This window comes from Liolophura sinensis, chromosome 7, assembly GCF_032854445.1.
Source record: "Liolophura sinensis isolate JHLJ2023 chromosome 7, CUHK_Ljap_v2, whole genome shotgun sequence".
NCBI classification, from domain to species: domain Eukaryota; kingdom Metazoa; phylum Mollusca; class Polyplacophora; order Chitonida; family Chitonidae; genus Liolophura; species Liolophura sinensis.
Genome location: NC_088301.1, coordinates 57,260,787 through 57,285,271, shown reverse-complemented (window position 1 = coordinate 57,285,271; position 24,485 = coordinate 57,260,787). Strand labels below are relative to the sequence as shown.

Sequence of the window (24,485 nt, the reverse complement as noted above, 5' to 3'; positions counted from 1 at the left end):
AGGCACAAGATATAACACAAATAACTGATAAACCAATTGACACGACTGTTACAAATTGGCTAGGCTGTGCAAATCTCGCAGGTATTCGCGAGAAATTCCGGTAATACAAAGCACAGCGCCATCTTTTCCCGCTGAAATGACGCTTACCTATATTTTATATTGATAAATGAAAGTATTAAGTATCTTTTGATACTTTTCGAATTCTTGTTATTGCATAGTATGCATATTTGAAACAGATTTATTACAGAGGCCAATAAGCTTCTAAAAATGCCTGGATATTTGAAGTACATCGAAGCTGAAAACTTCAAATCCTACAAAGGGCTGCAGAAGATCGGTCCTTTCAAAAAATTTACAGCGATCATTGGTCCAAATGGATGCGGTATGTTTTATTTGTTACCTGCTTTGCACTGACTGTATGTTGTGATATGTCGGCATGTTAATAGGATAGCATGTTGCTGTACGATGTGTTCTTGATCTACGTTCGGGTCATTCAGCCCTTGAATCTTAAGTTTTCAAGTTGAACATATATCTGTTACTAATACAAACTGCCCTTAGTCTCGAGGACTAATTACAGTTTTGAATTTAATGTTAAAAGGTTGGGTAGGATGTTCAGCACAATTTTTTTGTTGTTGTTGTTGTTTAATTGAGAGGGAAGTATGACCCTATTATGTGATAGTCCGAGATTGCTCAGACGATAGGTTTGGCAAAAATTTGAATCGGCCAAGGATGGCCCCAAACCAACGATGTGTTCTTGATCTACGTTCGGGTCATTCAGCCCTTGAATCTTTAGTTTTCAAGTTGAACATATATCTGTTACTAATACAAACTGCCCTTAGTCTCGAGGACTAATTACAGTTTGGAATTTAATGTTAAAAGGTTGGGTAGGATGTTCAGCACAACTTTTTTTTTTTTGATTGAGAGGGAAGTATGACCCTATTATGTGAGTCTGAGATTGCTCAGACGTTAGGTTTGGCAAAAATTTGAATCAGCCAAGGATGGCCCCAAACCAACGATGTGTTCTTGATCTACTCTCGGGTCATTCAGCCCTTGAATCTTAAGTTTTCAAGATGAACATATATCTGTTACTAATACAAACTGCCCTTAGTCTCAAGGATTAATTACAGTTTTGAATTTAATGTTAAAAGGTTGGGTAGGATGTTCAGCACAATTTTTATTTATTTTTTAATTGAGAGGGAAGTATGACCCTATTATGTGATAGTCTGAGATTGCTCAGATGTTAGGTTTGGCAAAAATTTTAATCAGACAAGGATGGCCCCAAACCATCGTGAGAGCATGCTACATTTAAAAACCTGATGCAGCTGCTGTGGCAGCTTGTCACTGCATTTGAGGTAAGGATTGCCCATCAAATTCGTCTCCCTGACCTCGAGTTTGTAGACAGTTGTGTTCCTTGTCTTTTTCGTCTGTCGATGTATCACAAGCACAGTGTCGATCAGTCATTTCCCAGGCCGTGGGAGGCAACGTGGACCTGAGATTCCTTGGTCACAAGATGGTGATGTTCAAAGCAAATGGCTGTGCTTACAGCCGTAACATATTTGACAAGGGCAGATCACCACATTAGGTTTTTAATGGAACAGCTCTTATGTTGGTTTTGGGCCAACCTTGAACGAGCAAAATTTTGCCAAACTTAACAGTAGAGCAATCTCTGACTAATTATGTGGGTAATTATAACCGCTTTAGGTTTTTAAATGGAGCAGGCTCTTACTTTGGTTTTGGGCCATCCTTGAACAAGCAAAATTTTGCCAAACCATGATTGAAGGAAAAGCTGACAGGTATGGATGCCTTTGCTATTTGGCATTACCCCAGTATGAAATCTCTGTAGGTTTGGTTTCAATATCCTTGGCGCATACTGTTATTGTTGAGAGTTAAGTAGACAAGGAATAATAGACATACCTGTCATACAGGTGATCATATCATACACAGTTCATCATGATGATAATGAAATCTATTGAGTTAAATATACAATATACATGTATAATAAATTGAGCTTAATAGTAGGAGCACACTTTGGCTGGCATTGCCAGGTATCAGAAAGTCAGATAAAAAAAAGACTCCTGCTGCTAAAATTTTGATTGTGCTCCTGATTCTGTGAACTCACAGAATCCAGTTTGGTTATTGTTATTATTGTCAAGGGATAGCCATGTTTCATGGTTGGTGAAAAATGTATGTTTTACAGAGTAGTCTCCCTTGACGATCTCTTGAAACACACCTTGTGTTTCAATGGCAAGTGGGACCAGTAAGTTCTTAGGTACTCCAGAGGACCAGCAATATTGTAGGGCAACAGAAAAACTGCACCATGTTGTCAGGATTTTGGTGGTGTCATCGTGAAGATTTTTTGTGACTTTAAGACAAAGAAAAGTCATATATAGTCATTGTATACAAACAAAATATATGCATACAGTAGTTTTAGTTATGATCATGGCAAACTCTTGACAACATGCGTGTACATACAGGTCTGCATCTTGAAAGAGCTCATGTTCAGTCGCTGTTGTGGAAAAGTTGCATTATAGTTGAAAAATGAAGGGAATCAGTATCATAAACATTACTACTTAATTACTTAATTGAAATCAGTATCAGTATGAATCAGTATCGTAAACATTTCTTCTTAATTATTTAATTGATCATTCCAGAGACAAATTCACAAGTCAGAGCTAGAATACGAGGTTAAGATTTTGGCAACCATGTTAACACATGTATAATAGGTTTGACTGGGTTTGATCTCGTGTGCTCAAGAGTGAACTAAAAAATTCATATCAATATTGACTATTGGAATATGTCTTGTATTGAAAAGCGTTTTTTATATTACATGTGGAGGTTTGTAATTCCAAGGTTTAACCCATTTGAATTTAATAAGTGTGCTAATTTAGAACATCTGAAAACTTTTCTGAGTGGAATCATAATACACTGGGTCTGTGCCAAGTGTTCTGACCAGAAAATGTTGAGTAGTGGGCACCAGTTTTGGAAATGAGCACAGCGAATCATCAAGCGAGTGTGGAGGGGAGTGTAGGAGGAGGGATGCATCCCCCTTGCATTTTCAAAAATTACTTATCTAATGACGATGAAAGATAATGAGAAAGCTGTAACAAAAATCTGTACATCAGTAGAAATGTAGGACACAAAATCCTGCATACTGTAGTGTGAAAATCAATGATGTGGTTGTTTTTGAAGTTGCTTTTTACTTTGACACTGCTAACATTGATGTTTGCAATGTATTTTATAGCAATGCCTGACAACTGCTTTTACCTGTATTTTCTGCTGAGAACGGAGGTTTGTCAGACATGTCATCATAGCATCCAGTTAGTTCAGAAAACTGCAGTCGGAAAGTGTATTGTTTGGTTATCTTCAGCCGTTTTGTACTGAGTCGCACATCCTTGCTTACCGAGAAGTGTGCCGAAGCCACTGTCACAAACATCTGCACGCTCCACTTTTCGGCAATGTTTATGATAATTACAATCACTTGTGGCAGTGTGATCACTTGCAAGAGATGGTGGTCGTGAGTTGTAGCCAAACGATACGATCTACGCTAAATCTACTGTCTCTTCCACGAGTTATGAATAAAGATGTCTTGATTTTGGAATGCTGTGCATATCAAGATTTCGTGTCTGATAATGGGTAATCAATGCCAGTGCTGGACGCGCCTGCCCATCGCTGCCAGAACCCTGAGGTCAAAACATCCTCCATTATAATAAGAAAAATGATTGTGTACAGTTTGGCCTGTTTGCATTAGTGACGGTATATGGGCGATATCTTTATCAAGAGCATTAAATAAAAAATAATAATGCACTTCAATGGACAAGTGTTGGATTAGTTTGTGGCTCAGATTTGACAAAAGGCCTTCACTACGGGAAAGGGCTCTAGAGTAATGAGGACATAGTACAAAATCCCTTTCAAACACTTTTTCCAAGCTGTAATATTTCTGTTTTAATATTTAATTATCAATTTTCAGGTAAATCAAACTTGATGGATGCTGTGAGTTTTGTGCTGGGAGAAAAGACATCTAACCTTAGGGTTAAGAAGCTCAGTGTAAGTCATATTTCTCATAATCTCATAAAGGTAGATTGAACTTAGTGTATATTGAGAAGGATTAATTTGAATGATATTGTATAAACAGAGGTAATCAGATTGATTTGTTTTTTTCAGATGGGAGAGTTCTATACATTGTATCTCTTTCTTCTGATACGGAACAACTGCAGATTATATCAGTGGAGTTCGTGCACTGTGACTGACTAGGTTTACAGTTCAAGGAATTATATACATTCTTGTGGAGGATAGTCATAGCCTTAGTAATCTGAAGATGAATTTTATATGAAGCGCTGTTGACAACATTTGGAATGTGCAATTGTTAACTTGGCATTTCAAATCTTGGGTTTTTTGGGGTTTTTTTTTTCAGTTTTAAATTTATGTGTATTTAAATTTGAATGGACATTGTTTTCAGTATCCCTTGTAACACTTTTCAGACAGTAGTCACTGAAATTTGCGTGCACAAAACATGACACTGCTAATAAAAGATTGTAATTCTGCTGATGTTCACATTGATTCAATTTCTACTAGTAGAAATTCTTGTCTGTATTTTTTGGATTTTATGTTATGAATGACTGGACATCAGTTCTGACATAAAACAATTAGTGGAAAGTCACATTCAGATTAAATGACGGTAATATTATTAGTTGTATCTTCGGTGTTAAGTAGTATTTAAAAGTACATGTCGTACTGCTGTGCCTAAGTATTTTGTCTCTTTGGATGTGATCATTATTCCTGCTACACTACAGAGATAAGCTCTTAAAGTATGGCTAAAATGAACAATACTAAGGTGTACCAGGGGGAGAAATGTTTTTTAAAACCGCCTGTGACAGACCGGTAGAATTTTTTTGTATGTCACCTACATGTATCCCTATCCCTGTCCCTATCACTCTGACTTTCAGAAAGTCTATTCCGTGCTAGCACTTCCGATGGCTATCTCATTTTTGCAAACATACAATTTCAGTTGGGCGAAATTATTTTCCGTCAACATTGCTACCTTAGCGAAACAAAATCAGTCTACTGTGTTATGAGAATATTTGGTTTCAGTAGCTGTTTTATTCATTATTCTGTCGGGACCAGGACTTCTGCAGTCGATCAACACAAAACTTACTTGCAGGAGTTCAGTCTATATATGTATGCGCATGCACTTCCCATTGAAGGAAAACAACTGAGGAAAAGCCTTTAGTTTGTGTACGTTTAGCTTCATATGTGTGTGTCTTGAGTTGCAAATATAATAGGTTCGTTGATGACAGTCTTGTCCACTAACTGACGCTATAACAGTGTTGACTTGTTGGAACTGAAAATGACAAAGTCTTCAGAAAACAATTTTTTTGTGACCTGTCATGGAGAAAAATTGCCTGTCGCCATCAGGTAGACAGGCCTTATTTCGGTCCCTGTATACAGCATGCATAACCCAGTATGTTCCATTTTTGAATTGCAGGACCTGATCCATGGAGCACCCATTGGACAACCAGCTGCAAATAAGGCTCATGTCATGGCTGTCTATGCTGATTCCACAACTGGAAAAGAAACCTTCTTCACAAGAACAATTCATGGGGCCTCATCGGACTACAAAGTTAATGGAAAGGTTAGTTTATGCTAAATTATTGTGGATAATTGATAGCTTACAGAATAAGGAGCTTATGTAATTTTGTGATCTGATATATTGAAAACTCTCTCCTTAATCAAGCTGCAGACCTTTGCAGTGATTAAAACAACAGTTTCTGAAAGTTGGAGCATCAAAATTTCTGCCATCAGGGCAGGGCACAGGAGAGATTGTATTTTTAACGACAAATATATTGCTAAGGAGATGCCACCATTTTGTGGTGATGCACCATTTTCAAACAAACCTTGCTCTGAAAAATCCAAACAAAGATTAATCTACCAGTACTCTGTCATCTGATCGTAATTGGTTGTATGACCAAAACAAGAGAATGATCAATTTATATAATATATGTTATGGTTGTGCTTCATGGTCATCCATTCCGTCAAAGGCATTTTAGTTGGTAATGTTTGGTTTGAACATTGGCTCTGGGCAGGTTTATTAAGGCTATTACCTGCCCTGATGACAGGCCCTTTCCAGTGAAGGCAGGCTGACATAGGGCACAGGCTACCCTGGTGGCAGGCACAAAGAAAACCTAAGTTACACCACTATAAAGCTACTACACTTCAGATATCAAAAAAGAAGATATGTTGGGATGTGTTTTATGTTTTTATTATGTTTTACAGCATGTGTCTGCTGCCGAATATTCAGAGGAGCTGGAAAAGATTGGAGTCTTGATTAAATCCAAAAATTTCCTGGTGTTTCAAGGAACTGTGGAAAGTATAGCCATGAAAAATGCCAAGGAAAGAACAGCAATGTTTGAAGAAATAAGCAGGTCAGAATCAAGAATAATCTTTACCCTTATTTTATTTTTTATTTTTATCAGTTACTTCTGTTTCATTTTCATCCACTGTTACCATTTGATCCATCTACCATCCAGGCCTCAGATGCCCCTCCACTGAGGTCCCCAGTGTTCAAAATACTGTACCTTCTCAATAATTACAGACACTCGCTAATTCAGACACATTGAAAGTAGTCAAGTAGATCAGAGAAGTCTACTGCGAAGCACTCACCACGGGTTACATCACCATACCAGCTAACCCATCCCACCCTGGCCTATACAGCAAGCCTTTCCTAACAACTTATACAAGGCAACTCACAATTTCATTTTTTAGTATACGCACCTGTTTAAAAAAAGAAAAAGATAAAAATATTGATGCCGGAACATCAGTCTAGTGAAAATATATCTTTGCTATTTCCTTTCCCAAAACACTTATCATGCCATTCTCTGTGTTCTACAAACTGTGCTATCCAATATTTAAAGTCGTTGGTTTTGGCATTATTTACATGGAAGCACTCCACCACTTTATATCCCCAGGATTGTCTTTAATTTACCAACCGCTTGTCTTCCTCCCGACTTGTGTATGGGGCCCATACAAGAATGGAATATGGATAATTGCCGTTTGATCATTGAAATTATAATGCTGCCTTGCATATGTGGATAAAGCACCCATGACTATAAAGCATGGGTGTCGATTTGAAGGCAGTCTTCACATTCATTACAGACCACTTGTCTACTTTGGCAGGAACATGATATAAATCTAACAACTGAGTTTCAGTGAGGAGATACTGGCCCCATTAGCACAGTTGGTAGAGCGTCTGCTTCGGGAGCGGTAGATCCAGGCTCAATCCTGGGTCGAGTCACACCTGAGACTGTAAAAGAGGAAGTTGTAGCTTCAATACTTTTTAAATGACATTGGCATGGTTAAAAGACGGCTGTCCAATCACACAAAAACCCAGCAGTGTCTCTCACTGTCTTGCCAAGCTGGAGATGTGAACTACTGTCACCGACAGTAATCCTCTACTCCCCACAGAGATTGTACGACTTAGGACAACAGCCCCTGCATGGCATCATGGTATACATTTTCTAAAAATGTGTCTGAAATTATTGAGAAAGTACGGTACCCCAATCAAGTGTTCCAGGATACTCTGGATGCTTGTTATAGTATGGCATACACCTGTCTATGTTACCTTATCCGAAAAAATAATAATAATAAAGTTAATTGATTTTCTGTTTTTCATGTATATACATATAAACTACTTTAAGTGAAAATGACAGCAATGCATTGTTTTATCTATTGGCATTGATATTTTGTTTAAAGGTCTGGAGAATTGAAAGAAGAGTATGACCGAGCCAAAGCAGAAATGTTGAAAGCTGAGGAAGACACACAGTTTAATTACCAGAAGAAGAAAGGTATTGCTGCGGAGAGGAAGGAGGCAAAGATGGAGAAGGATGAGGCAGAGAGATACCAGAAATTGAAAGACCAAGTGGTAAGGTGGACATATAGTTCTGGGATCATCCAGGTACAAGCTATAACTGTTTTCTTTACATTTTGTTCTGGGTGACTGCCATAGACACAAAGGAATCGTATGCCTATGTTGAAAGTAATCACTACGATCTCAATGGTAGCCTTAGCTTACAGTCAACACATTCTTGCATGAAGGGACTATAAGCTACGATAGTTCACAAATTACTATTGGTTGACCCTGTTGTAGATATTTACACATGCTTCAAAATTAACATTAAGTACGAATACTTTGCTTTCTGTAGGCTGTTACTGCTTTTCGACTTGATTTGCAAAGATGATCAAGTTCATTGTCTAAAAAAATGTTACCAGAATATTTTTATGTGTTGTTGTTGTTAGATCCTGAGTCAGTCTGTTGTAGAACTCTTTTGAAAGAAGAGCTCAAAGAGAGAAAAACTAAATACTAGAGTATTTTGGTGACTGAAATATGCTCCGATATGATATGTGCAGGTTAAGTTTATTTATGTTTAAAAAATATGATAAATGTGTTGTTTGACCAAAGATGGTAAATGTGTTTTTTTTTGGTTAACTCACAGGTTGAGAAACAGTTGGAGCTGCAGCTGTTCAAGCTTTATCACAATGAACAAGAAATTGACAAACTGGAGAAGGAGATCGGCAGAAAACAACAGTTGGTTGAAAAGGAAATACGTAAGAGGGAGAAAATAGAGGATGAAATGAGAGAGAAGAAGAAAGATGTTGGCAAACTGAACCGAGAGCTCACCAAAATCGAGCAGATGATAAAAGAATCTGTGAGTTGGCATGCAGCCAAGAGGTGTTATTTTATGCATGAACAGTTTGTAAAAATCTTTGTATATTTGCCCTAATTTCAATGGAGTGGTAAAGATTCAGTTGACAGTTATAATTTCCAGGTGGTCGAGTTTTTACATCTGGAGAATACGAGTAACTGTATGTTTCTGAGGGAGATTCATGGTTTTGTTTTCTAGGAAGTTGAACTGAACAAGAAAAGACCCCTTTACATTAAGGCTAAGGAGAAGACATCTCATATGATCAAGAAACTTGATGGTGCAAAGTAAGATGTTCTATGTCCTCTTTACATTACAGCAGTGTGCATCACAGCTTTCACAAGACAAATCTTCATTATAATGAGGGTCATATAGTCATATCCACGATACTGCTATGTTTTTTTTTTACAGAGCTCTAAGTTTTCTTTTGTGCACATGAATTTCCTCATCAGCTGATTCATCAAGGGCTCACATATTACATTGCTCAATATTATATCTAATGTAGTATTGTAATACCAACTATTTGGTCCTGTTCAGCTATCAAGCAGGTGTGAAATGTTTGGCCTGTTTCCATTTTAGAAACTTGTCTACACTGTGTTTGGCTAATTGTAGTTACAGTTGATGAATTAACCTGGAGTCACCCAGTAATACCACTTAGCACTTTCCACTTGAGAAATGATGTCGGGTCATGATGGACAGTTGAACATGTTCAATTATAAATATTTGTAATTCATAATAACTAGCTGAATGTTTGTAACTTGAAGACAATTGTCTCTTCATCATTGACTCGTAGGTGTATTACAGTAATGGTATTGAGATGTAATTTCAAGTTCTGCATTCATCTGGATAGCTAATTTGTTTTTTTCAGGGAGTATGCTGAATACACATATTTACTTGAAATGGGATGATACTTCAAACTCTTTTAAACATATAGTATAACTCCATGAATGCCCAGATATTAGTGGTTTTGTGCTGCACAGATGACAAAAAAAACATTGTTAAACAAGACATACATACTTGTTCTCTTGTATGCACAGAGAGAACAAGATACCCTCCAAGACCTTGCCTACACAGAGCCAGACTGGTATTTCAACCAGAGGTTGGCCTGTAAAAGTGCACTTTCATAAGTGCATTAATGACTGTGAAATGATAGTGTTGTCTTTCTGATAGCAAATTAAGCAAACCACCAAAAAAGCTTTAAAATGCCCCATAAAGATGAAGGAAGACATCCCTGATAGGTAATGATTTGCAAAGTTCATGCTTTTTTGTTTTATTTCTAGGAAATCTTTGAAACAAGCCAAGAAATCACATGACAACCATGAAAGAGAGGTACACTTCTTATTGATTAGTCTTATTACAAGGACTCCATCTAAAGTAATAAACATTAGTCTACAATATTAGTGATAAACAATATATATACAATAGTCCTATGTATATCTAAGTACTTTCAACCAGTGTTTGTCTTGTATGGCTCCTCATTCGTCATTGTAACCAGATATGTGTATCTTTTGTGATGCACTTTTTGAAAGGAAAGACTTTTTGATTCTCGAATTAACACTTGGTGTGTGTGTGCATTAGATCCAAGAGCTGGAGAGTGAACTAGAAGAAGTGGAAAAGAAACGTCAGGAATTTGAAGAGAGAATGGAAGAAGAATCTCAATCACAGGGCAGAAATCTTCAGCTGGAAGAGTCACAGGTCAGGACATGGAATAGTAACATGGGAAACCAAATGTTTTATTCTGTAAACATTTGCCTATGAGATAGTTCATAACTGTTATATTCCTGGCTTTTTGGAGACATACGTGAAACCATGCTTATATATAAAACAACAATAATATATATCTTGAAAAAAATTATTGATCTATGGAAAACATATTGTCAGAGAAATGGTCCAGGTCCAGTCATGGTGGATAGATAAGATATCTATCCACAGTTAATGCTGTTTATCAGGATGTTTGCCTTGTATTTGTTCAGGTCAAAGAATATCACAGATTAAAAGAGGAAGCTGGGAAACGTGCTGCAAAATACCTCCATGACATGGAATCCATTAATCGTGAGCAGAAGTCCGACCAGGACCGCTTTGACAACATACAGCGCAAGAAAAATGAATTGACTGCAAAAATACAGAACAAGGAGCATGAAATGGAAGAAAACAAGAAGCGGGTAGAAAAACTGAATGAATATATCAAGTGAGGACATTTTTTAGTAATGTTATTTACCTATGTTTAAGTTTGATGTGTTAATGTGATTGTATACATGAAAAGTAAGAAGTATGAAACACCAACATCGGTGTCAGATTTTGTAATGTTTCATTTTCCTGCTAACTCTGTATAAATGGATAAACATTTCAATGAAGTGTTTAGTATCAAAAATTTAATGTTCAGTTGAATTTATTTGGAATTGTAAATGTTAAAACTCACCATAATGATTGGTTTATGAATGACTACATTGTGATGTTAAGGACAAGCAACCAAGCAGTGCTAGAGCAGAAGAAACTAGAGGAAGAAATGGGTGGGGACGTTGATACAGCCAACAGGAGAATACAAGAGATCAATGTAGAGCTGGAATCAGTCATAGAGCAGCTTGGAGAGGCTAAGGTACATACAGTACTATAGTAGAACTGGATTGTGATGCTATGGTCACAGTTCATCTGGTTTCCTTGTGATGTGGTAATGGGTAGTTCAGTACTTTGCTGTTTGGAAATCAGTTACATAACTAACAGTTTTTGTTGTGACGGGATATGTGCATCTTCCAGGTAGAAAGTTGTTGGGGCCTCACTTTGTGTCATGATATTATATGGTGTTGTTATACGGTCATAAATTGGGTATGAACATGTAAAAGCACATTTTTAGACTAATTTATTGAAAGGAATCGGAAAGTTTTCCAAAAATTTAGATCTTTAAAAATGTGGCTATCATATCTCAAAATTGGCGTCAGATTCACTATAATTATACTTTTTTTTTTTGGGTTCAGGTTGATAAGCATGAGTCTTCACGGGCAATCAGGAAGGCAGAATTGTTGGAAAATCTTAAAAGACTTTTTCCAGGAGTCGTAAGTATGCTTTCCTTCCCAGCTGATACCCCATTGACCACATCATTTTATGGAAATGCAAATATGTATATCTGGGATGTTTTTATCCTCCAGAAAGATCAGTTCTATTGTCCTGTTTTAAAGTGTTGCTCTTTTTGCTTCTGTTTACAGCATGGTCGTCTGATTGACTTGTGTGAGCCAAGCCACAAGAAGTACCAGATCGCCATCACGAAAGTGTTGGGGAAGTACATGGATGCCATTGTGTGTGATTCTGAGAAAACGGCAAAAGACTGCATTCGCTACATGAAAGAACAAAGGATTGAGCCCGAGACATTCCTACCACTTGATTATCTCGAAGTGAAGGGCATTAATGAGAAGCTCAGGTGAAGCAAAGCTTCTTTGATGAAAATACACTGCTGCCAGAAAAGTCCCTTGTGGTGAATCTGGAAAGCTAAGGCCTGAATCTCAGAAGTATTTTTCAGTGATGGTAAAAAGGAAAAGAGTTTCAGAAAAACATAGGGAAACAGTGGAAGCTAATACATACTGTACGTGATATGGGACAAATTTTTCTTAAAATGGAACACTGGATCCAAACCATTTTAAGGTTCATTTGTTTGGTGACAGTCTGTAGAATGTCTTGGCTGATAGGAAATAGAAGGATTGTTGTCTAACTCATTCCTTGTTTACATTCGTAGGGATATCCGTGAACCAAAGAATGTGAAATTAGTGTTTGACGTCATCCGCTACGATCCCCCATCCATCAAGAAAGCACTGTTGTTTGCCTGTGGAAATGCTCTAGTCTGTGAGTTCGTTGAGGATGCCAGGAGAGTGGCATTTGGAGGTCAAGAGAGACACAAGGTGAGCAGTGAGATGATTACGTGTTACTAAAGGAACAAGTAAACCATGACTGTCATAGACTTGATCCGCTATTGTACTAGTGTAATATTTTTGAGTACCTAATATATTGTCTGTACGTTGTGAATTTTGTAAGGTGTAGTGCATTACTGTTGCAGGTCATGATATGGATTAGGATGACATTTTCAAGTAAAATGTTAACTAGTGGTTCCAAAAAAATTGTTGACCATCTATATATTTCAGACTGTGGCACTTGATGGGACACTATTTCAGAAGTCAGGAGTCATTTCTGGGGGTGCCAGGTAAGCTTATCATGTTCTTTACTTTAGTATTGAATATATTTTTTCTACCATTGTAATTATGAACACACTAAGGAAAACCTGTTCTGTACCTGCTTGTAAGTTTTGAACTAGCATGGCAATTTCTTCTTCAGTGATTTGAAAGCAAAGGCTAGGAGATGGGATGAAAAGATGTTGAACCAGCTCAAGTCAAAGAAAGAGAAATTGACAGAGGAATTGAAGGAGCAAATGAGGAAAAAGAGAAAAGAATCAGAGTTGAACACTGTGAGATCTCAGATAAAAGGATTGGAAAATCGACTGAAGTATTCCATAACTGACAGAGACAACACGGTAAAGATCAGAATTTTCATATGTAAATACAGACAGTGTGTATTACGACACCTCGAGTAGAAAATTGTTATTTTTAATGTTTTATTGGCTGGTGTTCTGTGGGATATTCAAGAATGTAAAAATTATATTGCAGCATTTTATGTGTGAAGGACACTCCACCATACCAGATACAAGTATCTACTGACTTAGAGCTGCAGCCTAACCAGGACATTTTTAGTTTTAATATAAATCTGGTGTATGGATATTTTGTATGTGTTAGAGGAAGTCTTCTTTCATTGTGTATTTATGCTCTGTAAAATATATTTCTGTTTTACTTTGTAGATGAACAAGTTCCTCACACAAAATGAACGGGACTTGACAACTTACCGAACTAAGCTGGTGTCATTTGCTGTACGTAGTACAAAACTTTGCTTTATTACCATACCTGCACATCTGTTAATTGTTTTAAAAAATGAGGAATTCATATCCATAACACTGATTGACATGATGCAAGTTAAAGCTTATTTAGTTTTAATCAACAGTTAAATGAACAAAAGAGATAAAGTGTTTTAAAAAAGTTCTGTCCTCTTCATCTGCTCTAATTAACCTGATAAAAAAAAGTTAGAAACAGTTCAGTATTTATCTCAAGTGCATATCTTGTCTTTTTAGCCTGGAATGGCAGAAATCGAGAAACGCATGGCACAGCGGGGAGACAAGATAAAGGAAATGAAAGAAAAGATGAACAGGGTAGAGGATGAAGTGTTTGAGCATTTTTGTGTTCAAATAGGAGTAGAAAACATAAGGTAACTCATCATCAGCCACTTTCAGACTTCAGTCTCCATGAATTTTATAAAATAGAAAGACCATCATTTTGAATGTCATGTTAGTATTTAAAAGATGAGAAAAATTGTTGTTAATATTTGAGAATTTAAAGTGTTAATAGTTTGTAATTTCTGTATCTTCCATTGTAGAGTATCACAAAGTTTTTCTCTTCCACATCATTATAGCAGCAAAACATTGCAAAATTTCAAAAAAAGCAAATTCAACTTTAAGTGGTCCTTTAGAAAAAAGAAGTTAACAAATATGATCTGTGTTGTTGCAGTCAGTGTGTACTTCAAATGTGTTTTATGAGCACACAAACACAGATAATTGTGACTTAATAAAGGAAAGAAGAAATTAGTTCACAGTTTTGGACCGTTTTGATACAGATGGGAAGGAGTTTTATGAGTTCCACATTATGGCTGTATGGAGAGGTGGTTAGTGAAGATGGCTTAAGTAAAGTACAAAGCCAAATAATTGAAGAGAAAATAAAATGTCTTCGCACTAATTATGTGCAATTATCAAACACGGTCATGAAATTTCTGTTATAGTGATATGGCAGTGATGTTTTCATAAAATGAAGTATTCTTTGCTCATTGTGTACAAACTAACATTTTTTTTAGACAATTTGAAGAACGTGAGCTGCGTGTCCAGCAGGAAAGGGCCAAGAAACGATTAGAGTTTGAAAACCAGAAGTTTAGGTTACAGAATCAGTTGGAGTATGAGCGTTCCAAGGACACCCTTGGTATGTGTTGTTGATAATTGTTGATTTTTTAGTTAAAATGCCAAATCTGTTCATCTTAGAGATTGAGAGCTGTGACGTTGAAAATCAATAATTTACAGTCTGAAAAGAAGTTGTTAATAGTTTTGTCTTGAAACATATGAAGATAAAAAACATTTTGAAAGTATCTGATATTGTTCCAGCTGCAGAATTAAAAGTTTTTGAATTTTTAAGTATGAAGATTTCTTCACATATAATTTATACCTGGAAATTATGATTCCAGCTAATGTGAAAAAGTGGGAGAAGGCTTTGCAGGATGATGAGAAGGAGCTAGATAAAGTGAAGAATGATGAGGCTAGACACATGAAGGTAATTTGGGATTGGATCTGTGGAATTCAGCACGACTGCACTAGTCACTAGTATCTAGTCACTATATGTATAATGGACAATTTAAAACCAAAGGGTTGAGTATCCTTTCTTGAATTTTGTTCATTTGTCTGACGTGTATTTTCTTTTCTTTTCTTTTTTTTTGCATTGCATTGACTACAGCTTTGTGATTTCTGATTCTGTATGGTATCAATTCTTTTCTCTTTCAATAGGTTATAGATGAGCAAATGCAGAACCAGGAGAGACAAAAGCAGCAACGAATCACAATAAAGTCACAGGTAGATGATGTAGGATCGGAGATTGCGGACATACAGAAAAGACTGAGTGCGCAGCAAAAGGAGATTCTCACAGTGCAGAAGCTAGTGACTGCTGCGGAGACAAAGCTAGAACAGAAGAAAGCTGACAGACACAGTCTGCTGAAATCGTGCAAGGTAAAAAAAAAAAACACCTCTCACCCTCTTTCCTTACATTTGCTGATAATAGCAAACTGTTCCCTACTAATTGTAATCATTATGTGAACAGTTGGTTTGTTTCTGTTGCCAGTATTAAAGCAAAAGAACACGGTCCTGTTCTGGTTTCGTTGCGAGATCCATCCATCATGATTAAAAAACCTGACACTGTCCTGGCCTTGCTAGTTCCTCTTTGTTGAAGTCCTTTGTGTGTTTGTAGATGGATGACATTACGCTGCCTATGCGTCGGGGCACCATGGAGGACATATCCCAAGAAGGAGAGACATCGAGCCAGACTGACAGCAGCGGCATGGAGATGGACAGTCTCAGTAGCCAGGATGCCAAGGCTATCTATGAGAGAGAAGCTCGTATTTTGATAGATTTCAGCAATTTGGATGATGACCTTAAAGAGGTATGCATTTTTTTTTGTCCATGTAGACTGATAAATTAAGTTCATCACCTTGGGATAAGCAATACCTCAGATTAAGTTATATGTTACCATTCTAGTTAACATCTACCTATGGCATTGTTTTGGTGTTAGCTTTTTTGTGTAGTGGAAGTTGTACATGTACATTGTTTGTGATTTAATTGTGTTGCAGCTTGACAGCCCTGAAGACGTGAAGAAGTCACAGGACCATCTGAATAAGGCAATCAATGACATGATCAACACGCTCAACAGAATCAATGCTCCAAACATGAAGGCCAATGAGAAGTGAGTGTATAACTGGATAATTGCCTGAAAAAAAAAGTATTATAAATACCACATAAAAATTGTACTGTTCAGTCTAAATTTCACTATTAATATCGTCAAAGCCAGGTAATATTTTAAGAGACTTGTTGATACATTTCACCTGTGAAAGCCGTGCAAAGGATATGCCATGGACATCTCTCGGATTACAAAGCTTACTGAAGAGGAATGCTATTTTCATGAACAAAACTATGTAATATGGTTCAAGTCTACACTGAATTATCTACCTTGAGGTCACTGCTGTTTTAAAGAGTAAGCCTACATACTGCATGCTTTAATAGGTGAGGTCTTTCTCCTCTTAGTTTCACGCGTCAAATACCAATCTCATTTTTTTTCCTCTGAAAACTGTAGCCTTAGTTATAAGTTGAGATATCAGAACTCTATAGTCATTTGATTCATTGTGGCATCAGTATTATAAAGTACATTTATGTGACTTGTTTGACAGGCTGGATGGTGTAAAGGAAAGGTTCCTGTCCACTGCAGAGGAATTTGAAAGTGCACGAAGACGAGCAAAGAGGGCAAAACAAGCATTTGAGAAAGTGCGAAAAGAGAGAAATGACCGTTTTCAGCAGTGTTTTGAACATGTGTCAACAAGGATAGATGAAATTTACAAGGTAATGTTACACAGTTCTATTCTGTAAACGCTGTTTTCTAAGAAACAAAGCAAGCTTCGTATAGGGCCTATGATTGTTATGAATGATGGTGGCCCTTCAGGAGTCCTGATAGCCTGGGTAAACTCTTTTAAAAGTGCATTTCTATTTATGAAGATTTAGTACTAAGGGAAGGTAGATAGTCTGCATCAAGTCACCTTGCGGTGACAGTGTTATGAATACCATCAGTGTGTCACCATAGTTTAATAGTGTTCAGAAAGTGATAATAACAATATAGTGCTCTGGGTTTTATTTTGCCATCATCTTGCAACCTTGTAGGCATTGTCCAGGAACCAAGGTGCCCAAGCTTTCCTTGGCCCAGAAAATCCAGAGGAACCATATCTGGAAGGCATCAACTACAACTGTGTGGCTCCCGGGAAGCGATTTAGGCCCATGGACAACTTGTCAGGAGGAGAGAAGACAGTGGCTGCCTTAGCTCTACTCTTTGCCATTCACAGGTGGGTTTTATTTCTGCTATATTTCTCATTCAAATCTAAGCAAAGCTGCAAGACTTTATTAGCCCCCTACCAATATATAGATTAGTCCTCAAATACTATAAGTTTGCACTTCTTTTGTCAAGCATTTATCAAGAATTTGAAAAAAGAATGTCCAAATTTACTGTCTTCACTACCAAATTTACTGTCTTCACTAATATTGGCAAGGGTCCCTTGGTCTCAGATGGCTGGATGTTGAGTTTTTTGGATGCCTTTTTTGTTGCATGTAAAATGACTGTCTTTATTTTTTGAATTTACCATTCATCTTTTAATGCATAAATTTTATCATGAATTCTGCTTATATATGTGAAAAGGTTCAATTGGTTGAACATAGTGAATTAGATTAAACCTATATAATTAGTGGATGGAATCTTGCAATTGTATTACCTGCTTACTCGGGCGAATCCAAGAACAAGAACACATGTGCACAACTGACTTTTTTGGAAGTTGCATCTGTTGCTTGATTAATAATGATGGATATTATATGCTTTCAGTTACCAACCAGCGCCGTTCTTTGTGCTAGATGAGATTGATGCTGCTTTAGACAATACAAATATCAGCAAGGTAAGATCTGTTATTGGGGCTAAAAAATAAATATAGGTGTGATAAAAATGCTTGTGGTTTATTCCTTTCATGTTACCTGTATAGCTAAAGGCTTTCAAAATTTCTGTAAATGTATTTTAAAGTAGATCCCAAGCACTGGGCCTGCCAAACTGTAGATAGATAATTTAATGTCCCATAAATCGATTCCAAGCATTTAAAACACAATAAAAACAGTACCATTTGTCGATCAAACGTCAGAAAATCTACTTCACTTCAAAGAGTGAAGTATGTCCAGTGGTAGGTTCACAGCAGGCATATTAGTCCATGGGTCAAGGCCCAAAATTTCACATATTGGTACCACCCAGGGTGACCAGATCTCTTCACTATTTTCAAGATGGTACATATCTTTAGTACATGTTTTGATATGATAGCCCTGGCCGATTGCTATTTATCTTTTGTCTGTCAGCGGGTGCCATGGGTGTTTAACTAACATCTTGCTATTTGATGTGTTAAATTGCACGATGGTTTTGATTACGGAACCCTGGGTGTTGGCAGTCATTGGTTCATTGTAAGGTCAAGCTTTCTTTCTTTTATCGAAAAAACAAAGTGAAGGGATTCATCCAACTCATTGTGAAACATGATTGTTTGTGGAAGTTTTGACATTGATGTTAAATCTGTCAGGCGCTGCACTTTGTAGAATGACTTATAAGATGATTTAATAAGATGATGTAAGATGAACGTTCCCTTTAAGAAGGACTTTTCATTGAATGTTTGCATTAACTCCTATAGTCTGTTTCTGTCTGTTTCTCCCCTGCACTTCTGGAGAAATGAATGAACAATTATGGCTTCCTCTTTATGTACAATTTAGAGCTTCTCATGCACAACTACAGCATCAAGGTCCATCTTAATTGTGTATGGCAAAGATTCTTGGGTCTTTTGGATTGCTGTTCTAAGTATGCTGCCATCTGCACCAAGCTAAGCAAACTAGATAGGGGGCTTGTGCATGTGTTTTCATCCATTAGAGAACTGCATATGCATTATAATCCTTGAGACATCTTTGTCTGCATAACTGTTGTGATAGTATGCGCGCACCATTTCATCTCTGAAGAGTGAATATGTTGAGATCTATGAAAACACATTGTGGATGAATGCTCTGAAAGTAGTTGGTGTATCACTAGAACATCTTCTAAAATTGATAGTTACAGGTTAATCACCAGCATGTTTGGATAGTACTATCAAGTCTTTGTCATGATAAAAGTGCTACTGAGCCCTTTTTCATTTTAGAAGTTTGTTCATGTTCAACTCCTGTTGCCTGATGTCCGCTCGTCGTAGAATGTTCCACGAACTTATTCTTCTCGCGATATTGAGGATTCAGAGTAATCGTCAAAACAATGAATGATGCCTGGCTGCTCCATGTGCATAGGAGTGCCTTCATCAACAATGGATATATCCATTAAGAAATGATTTGCTTCAGGGTTCATTCAGCCAGTGCATTTAAGGCTCTAAACAAGTATGTCTGTGCATTTTAATGTAGTAGTTTAACTAGCAGTCTGCATTCATCAAGTGGCATAAACCTTATGTGACATCACTGTTCACAATATGGTCAGAAAAGGCCAATCAAATATCCAGTGTTTTAAGGGCAATTTACTAGGTTGTAAAATTTGAAAAAAAAAGTATATTGTGTGACATACTTTCATAATAGTGTGTTTTTCTTCTTCTTTCTTTGTCTTTAACTTCAAAGTAGACATTTACACTTTGCAAAGAATTCTTAATCTTAGTGTTTGGTGGAACTTTAAAATACTAGCATTCTTGATGGAAAGTCAAAAAATCTGATCAAAGGTTTGTTCTGAGGTACTTTTCAGTCCTGTAGATCACAAGTAAGGCAGTGACACGAATGTTTACTTACCTAGGCTTATCTATCTTAACTCACTGTAGTAATGAGCGTAAATAAAAGAAATGAGCGCCATACAAACATCAATATGGATTGCATTAAAGACGGGTGCGACAAAAACCTCATGTTCATTAATCCCTAAAAATGTAAATATGTGATACTTGGCTCCAGGCAGCGGCTGCAGTTAATCAAACATGTTCCTTTTTCTGTTATGCTTGATTGAAGTAAACACAAACGAGTCAGTAATGCTACACTGCTTGGTATTTGTATTGATGAACATCTTTCCTGGAACACACAAATCAGAAATGTGTGTAAAAAGGTTTCTAAATTGTTAGAGATTCTGTGAAGGATGAGAGCTCTACAAATATGTCACGATAGTGATATTTTCTATAAGTCTTATGTTCTTCGTCACTTAGATCATTGCTGTTCAGTATGGGCAAACTATTCAACTAAAAATAGATAAAGGATGGTTAAGTTACAGAAAAGAGCTGCTTCTTCAGTTCTATAAGAAAGCATAAACACATGTAGAAGAACTTTGGAGGCTAAAATGGATGCATTTTAACGAAAGGTAAACCAAAAAATTTGTTGTATCATCTATAAACATTACATAATCTCTGTCCAAACTATATTAAACAGCTTTTTCCACCAAACAGCTGCCCGATATTGTTCTGAGATCAACACAACATACTATATATATCTCCCTAAAGCAAGGACAAAATTGCATGACAGAAATTTTTACACATATAGGCATCAAACTATGGAACTGTCTCCCTATCCACATAAAAGAAGCTCCCTCTCTGTCAAGCTTTCAATCATGCTCCTTAAAATCACAATTTTAGTCAGACAACGTATGAAATGTACATTCCTGTGTGTATGTATGCTTTCACTGTATCATTTATACTTTGATGTATGTCCCTGTAATACGCTTGCATACACATGCGTTGTTCGAACCAAACAGGGGACTGGAAAGGGGCCATCTTCCACTGACTTGGTTTGTTTCTGTGTACATGCATGTAGGAAGTTCCGGCCACTACCTTAGTTGTGCTGGTTGGGACAGTTGAAGGGACAGCACCATTAGTTGTGTTATCGCTTTTTGTATGTATAAAGGTATATAACTTCTCTTGTCAAACTGCCTGGTGCTTTATCTTGTTTTATATATATTGATGTGTTTTTTGATTGGATTATGAAGTGCATGTGTCCTGTATATTTGTTTTCTCTGTGATGGCCTTGGGGAAGAACAGTGTCATTGGAAATTGACCGAGCTACCTTCGATAATTGAAGATGTTATTATTATATTGTCATTAGTGCACAGTTGGGTATACCCTGATTCTTCAACCTTTTTACATGTGAAAGAGCAACTATCAGTCCAATTTATGCACATTTTTATGATTTTGGAGACAAAACTACATTGGTTGGGTTGACCAATTTCAGGGCTTCACAAAAGCTATAATTTTATCAGTCTGCACAGAGTAATGCCTTCAGAATATGCTTGAATAAACTGTAATTAAATAAACTGTTATCAACCTAGCTGAAAGCCTTGCAAATCTTACATGTAAATGTATAAATGTGTCAAATGAATATTCAGCTCATAGCGTACAAGAAATATAGACAAAATGTGTACTGCTAAATTTTCTTTGCTTCATGAACAATCCAACAACCCTTCTAAATTGGTCTTTTTATATTATTAAACGAGAGTCCATGATACATTAATGTTTCTCTTGCTTTTCTTAATTTTAACAATGCCTTATACATGTTGTCAACTGATTTTTCATTTCATCAAAATGTGTAATAAAACTACAATTGCAGAAAGGCTGTCATGTCTTAATTTACTTACACTGACCAAGTAAACATGTTAGGTTTGGCCACCTCTGGTGGCACCAATATCATGTCTGGCCCATGGACTAAATGCTTTGGAATATATAGACAACACAGATTTTACAATTTTGACATCATGTGTATATATTAGGAATATTTACTGTGGGAATAAAGGCATAGGGGGTCTCTTTTAAGCACCAATCAGCCTTCAATTCAATTTTGTTTCAGCTTGTGAAGTTTACTAGTCTGTTCACTAAAAACAGTATCCAGACAAAAGCTCCACCCACCCCAGCACACACACATTACCCTAGTGAAGGATATTAGGTTGTTAAGTAGGTTATTAGAACAATTTACTTGAATGTGAGTGCCGACTCAATTACTTGTCCATGTTTGTAGATTATGATGCTAGTCTGTGAACTGTTTCAGGTGGCCTCGTACATCCAGGAGCAGTCAGAAATAAATTTCCAGTGTATCGTCATTTCTCTGAAAGAGGAGTTCTACAACAGAGCTGATGCTCTCATTGGAATATATCCTGAGGTATGACACGCACAACTCTGTGCCTTACAATTATACAAGGTCTACCAATGGGAATGGTTATGGAGTATATCATGTGATTCTATCCAACTGTTACTGTGCTTTAACCCACCAGCTACTTGTTTTAAGGTGAAGATATTTACCAACGTTTTCTTTTAACTGACAGTGGATCACGCCCCTTGGTACATTATTGAATACCAGTTGTTTTCCATTGTTTTTCCATATTGTTTTCCAAATGGTAACCTGTAAATGTGAACAAGATCCTGCAGTGTGTGTGACTTGTAAGAAATTTAAATTCTCCCTTGTAGATTGGCGAGTGTGTGATTAGCAACGTGTTGACACTGGACCTGACCTGTTACCCAGACCCAGCCAGGCAGTCAGAGGAGCAGGGGCCAGCTGCCATGTACATGCGTTGATATTACCATGGAATTGCCAGTGAAGGGGAGGGGGAGCTTTCTGTTGGCAGCAAGACTGAACACGTTACATACCATAGAATCATGGGTTGCTCAGCACACCCAAGAGTTTTTTTTTGTTTTTTTTTAACTTTGCCTGCATCGTGGTGAAGCCTGTAGTTACTGAAATACAAGTTCAGTGGATCATGCACAGATCTGTTGTCTTTAAACTTGCGCTATGAATTTCATCTGTACAGGCATTTTTCTGTGCTCTGCACTCATACATTTTTTTTTCTGTTTTGTAAATTAACTCCATGGCTTTGTAAATAGTTTCATGTATTAAGTACATGTATAAAGTGGGTATAGGCTAGGTTCTTTTTAAGTGAAGAACTGCTTTGTTAAAGTTGCGATGAATCATTTCATTTGCATGTTCATGTGTTCGTTTTCGCTGTCTTTTAAATCATCTATGACCATTCTCATGAGTGTAAGTGCATGTTCATTAACAGCATTAGGAGTATCTATTATAGATGTTTTACCAGTACAAAAACTTATAACAGACTGGAGTATTTAAACCGGCTTTTTAGCATGTACATACAAGTTAAAGTAATATTTGATCCACAATCCTTTAATAAATTGTCCAATTTTTCAGCTGTTACTTTACTGAGTATCTGTTATGGTTTTATTATAATTTCAAGTATCATGAAACATAATTTATGGTGAGTTTTGATGCTGAGGAAGGTTTGTTTTATCAAAAGGATTTTAGGACATACACCATTGTTGTGAGAGTTTATCTTGGATGTTGTATACTAGCTCATTTTAGGTCATCCATCATGATGAATAAAATGATATTCGTAATGTTATCAAAAGCTGGATATCCTGTTGTGTTGATTATTAAACCAACTCACACCTGACTAACATAAAAGATCAATGATTTGAATGTACCTACAGACTAGTTTCATTTGTGGTGGAGGAACCTCCATGGCTGAGGTAGTTAGCATTCAGGGGTGGTCAAGTGACCGAGGAGCCTCTCACCAATGCAGTTGCTGTGAGTTCAAGTCCAGCTCATGAAGGCTTCCTCCAGCTGTACATGGTAAGGTCTTTCAGCACCCTGTGGATAGTTGTGTGTTTTGTCTGAGCTCTGCTCGGTTTTATCCCACCACAATGTTCTCTGTCATCGTACAAGTGAAATATTCTTAAATACGGCGTAAAACACCAAACAAATAAATAAATAAATCACTGGTGGTGGAAACCATGCAGAGTTCAGCAGAAGTTCAGACAATAACTTAACTGATCATCACAAAGTTCCCAGTGTATTCAAGACTATCCAAAGTCAATCCAGTCATGACTGCTTTTGCTTAAGCCACTGAAGTGATAATTCTCTGCACCCTGTTCAAAGTCGTGCTAAACAAGAATGCAGCGTGGATTTAAATCAAATCATGGACAGAATTTAGTAGATTCTTCAATAGCGACTTGTCAAAGCAGTTTATCTCAAGCACTCGGGTTTCCCACTCCACTGCATGTGAAAAATTTTTGAATATATGGCATTAAACAAATATTAGACATTTTACCACGGACAAAAGTAAACAGATCTTGTGAAACATGAGAATGTAAATCTATTCAATTTATACATGTCATTTCTTAAAGCTGGAGAGCTGGACCTCCTGGAGGCATAGTGCAGACAAAAATAAATATTCACATGAACATGTGGATAGTCTACATTAAGACATGTATCTTGGCAAATACATTAAAACAGTCAGATCTTCACTTTCTTTGAATCCAGTAGATAGATAAATCCTGAAAAATATATTTAGCAATAAATATAATACTTCACAATTTATGTAGTGTGATTAGATAGATAAT

General features: G+C 36.9%; 1 protein-coding gene across 1 annotated transcript; it reads left to right on the top strand.

Annotated features, from left to right (window-relative positions):
• The first annotated feature begins 174 nt into the window (after positions 1-174).
• LOC135469641 (structural maintenance of chromosomes protein 1A-like) lies at positions 175-23,478 on the top strand. Its single transcript, XM_064748173.1, has 28 exons — positions 175-379; positions 3,965-4,041; positions 5,480-5,626; positions 6,268-6,416; positions 7,744-7,912; positions 8,484-8,696; positions 8,892-8,977; positions 9,971-10,019; positions 10,269-10,385; positions 10,664-10,878; positions 11,151-11,286; positions 11,663-11,740; positions 11,891-12,102; positions 12,415-12,577; positions 12,818-12,876; positions 13,008-13,203; positions 13,525-13,593; positions 13,852-13,985; positions 14,625-14,746; positions 15,006-15,091; positions 15,322-15,540; positions 15,779-15,970; positions 16,158-16,270; positions 16,752-16,920; positions 17,236-17,414; positions 17,945-18,014; positions 22,126-22,236; positions 22,542-23,478. The coding sequence occupies exons 1-28, from the start codon at positions 268-270 to the stop codon at positions 22,647-22,649; spliced, it is 3,750 nt and encodes a 1,249-aa protein (XP_064604243.1). The 5' UTR covers positions 175-267; the 3' UTR covers positions 22,650-23,478.
• The last annotated feature ends 1,007 nt before the right edge of the window (positions 23,479-24,485 follow it).